Source organism: Tachyglossus aculeatus, unplaced genomic scaffold (assembly GCF_015852505.1).
Source record: "Tachyglossus aculeatus isolate mTacAcu1 unplaced genomic scaffold, mTacAcu1.pri scaffold_349_arrow_ctg1, whole genome shotgun sequence".
Classification (NCBI taxonomy): Eukaryota; Metazoa; Chordata; class Mammalia; order Monotremata; family Tachyglossidae; genus Tachyglossus; species Tachyglossus aculeatus.
Genome location: NW_024045061.1, coordinates 4,709 through 6,597, shown reverse-complemented (window position 1 = coordinate 6,597; position 1,889 = coordinate 4,709). Strand labels below are relative to the sequence as shown.

The following is a 1,889-nucleotide window of genomic DNA, read 5'->3' as shown; positions in this document are numbered from 1 at the left end:
CTCCCCCTTCTAGACTGTGAGCCCACTGTTGGGTAGGGACCATCTCTATATGTTGCCAACTTGTACTTCCCAAGCACTTAGTACAGTGCTCTGCATACAGTAAGCACTCAATAAATACAATTGAATGAATGAACGAATGAATAATGAAACCCTGGTTAACTCTAGGGAGTACAGCGAAGGATATCTTTGGTTTAATGGTGACATTGCTCTTCCATGGTCTTCTTTGTTTGAGACACCAGGATCATCACTGAGTTCCCATATCAAAGAGGGTTTGCAGACAGAAGTATGTTCTGAGGAGACCTTCAGGTCTTATTCCTCAGAAAATCACCCAGGAACTTGATGACTCTTGTGTCACAGGTGAGCAAGACAAAGGGGCTGACAGTTGCATATCCACTGACCACAAACATGTTAGTATTAAGAAAGGTGATATTATTCTTCATGGATGTAGCTAGAAACAGGGAAAGGACAAAGTCTCCACAGTAGAAGACTACAAAGCAGCTCACGAGCAGCACAATGGTCTCGGTGGCTCGTCTCTCTGGTGATGTTTCAGGGGTTTTCCTGGTACTATGGAGATGCTTGACCTGGCGCCTGTGTTGATGCAGGCGGAGGATCATGTAGCCACTAGAGCAGCTCATTAGCCCCAGAGAGAGTATGTCACGGAGAGCCATGAAGGTGAGAATCGGACCCTCAAGGAGTTTGTTTAAGGGCACAATGTAACAATTGCCCTCAATGCTGGTTGCATTATGTGAAGTGACCACTTGGTACAAAAGGTTGGTGCTTATCAGCATGTTTGGAATCCACAAGATGGCTAAGGCTGGGAGGATGAAGGGTGGGAACTTATGTTTGAGCTGGAACAAATAGGCGGTGGTAAGACTGATGGTGATGGCCTGGACCATGCTCAGTAGGGAAGTGTTACAGATGGAGAGGCCCCGCGTGATGCGGTAGACATATGCAAACAGCTTACACTCAGCATTGGTCTGTACAAGCTTCAGCCCCCAAATTCCTGCTGTTCTGGTGATCCATCTTGTAAGAAGAATCACGGTGTGGACCAGAGCTAGGTGAATGATGACCAGGTCTGTAGGCTTTAGTTTGGAACCCAGGATGAACGACGAGAGATAAAGCATGTTGAGAAGGGAGTTCCCGATGATACCTACTCCGTTCTGGAAGAGGAAACAGACTTCCTGAGCCTCGTCAATGCTCATTGCTTCTTGATACAAATATCTGCAGCAACACTGGAGGAAGAAAGGATGGTCCAGAGACTGACAATTTCATTCCTGGAGCTGCAAAGAAAATTGGCAAAGGATCCAGAAAGAATTGAGTATTTCAGTAAAACTGGTAGGGAATAGTCATGTTTATTGAGTTTTGAAAAAATAGATTTATATGTAAACCACTGGTGTCAAAGGCACTAAGAAAATCTAAATCTCTGTATTTATTGGTCAATTCAAATGATCTCAGCAAATGAGTAGGGCAAAACTTCCCCTTAACAGGTGTGACATTTGTCTTACCCCCAGCAAAGAGTGATATTCCATGGACCCACTGGACCTGAACCTTCTGATAGACTGCACTGATGTACCAGGATGAGGCAGTCACTCAAGGTAACCTCACACAAAGTGGTCATAGAGGAAGACCATCAGAAGTTGCTAGAGCTGGTAGTAGGTCACTCCTGATGACCTCCTCCCTGAGGGACAGGTAGTTGAATTCAGTAAAAGGTAGGAAGTAACTCACTAAGATGGTCACATCCATCTCAGAGGAAAACAGAAAAAAAGAGGAAGGGGCAAATTAATTGGGATGTCCCTCAAGCTTTTTGAATAAGAGATAGACTTATCTTGTGATAGCAAAGAGATAGCAAATCCCGTGGAGGCCGGGAATAGGAAAAGTGGTTAAGAGGT

At 44.8% G+C, this 1,889-nt stretch overlaps 1 protein-coding gene across 1 annotated transcript; it reads right to left on the bottom strand.

Annotated features, from left to right (window-relative positions):
* Nucleotides 1-302: 302 nt before the first annotated feature.
* On the bottom strand, nucleotides 303-1,202 carry LOC119923881 (vomeronasal type-1 receptor 45-like). Its single transcript, XM_038743069.1, has one exon. The coding sequence runs from the start codon at nucleotides 1,200-1,202 to the stop codon at nucleotides 303-305; it is 900 nt and encodes a 299-aa protein (XP_038598997.1).
* Between the last annotated feature and the right edge of the window lie 687 nt (nucleotides 1,203-1,889).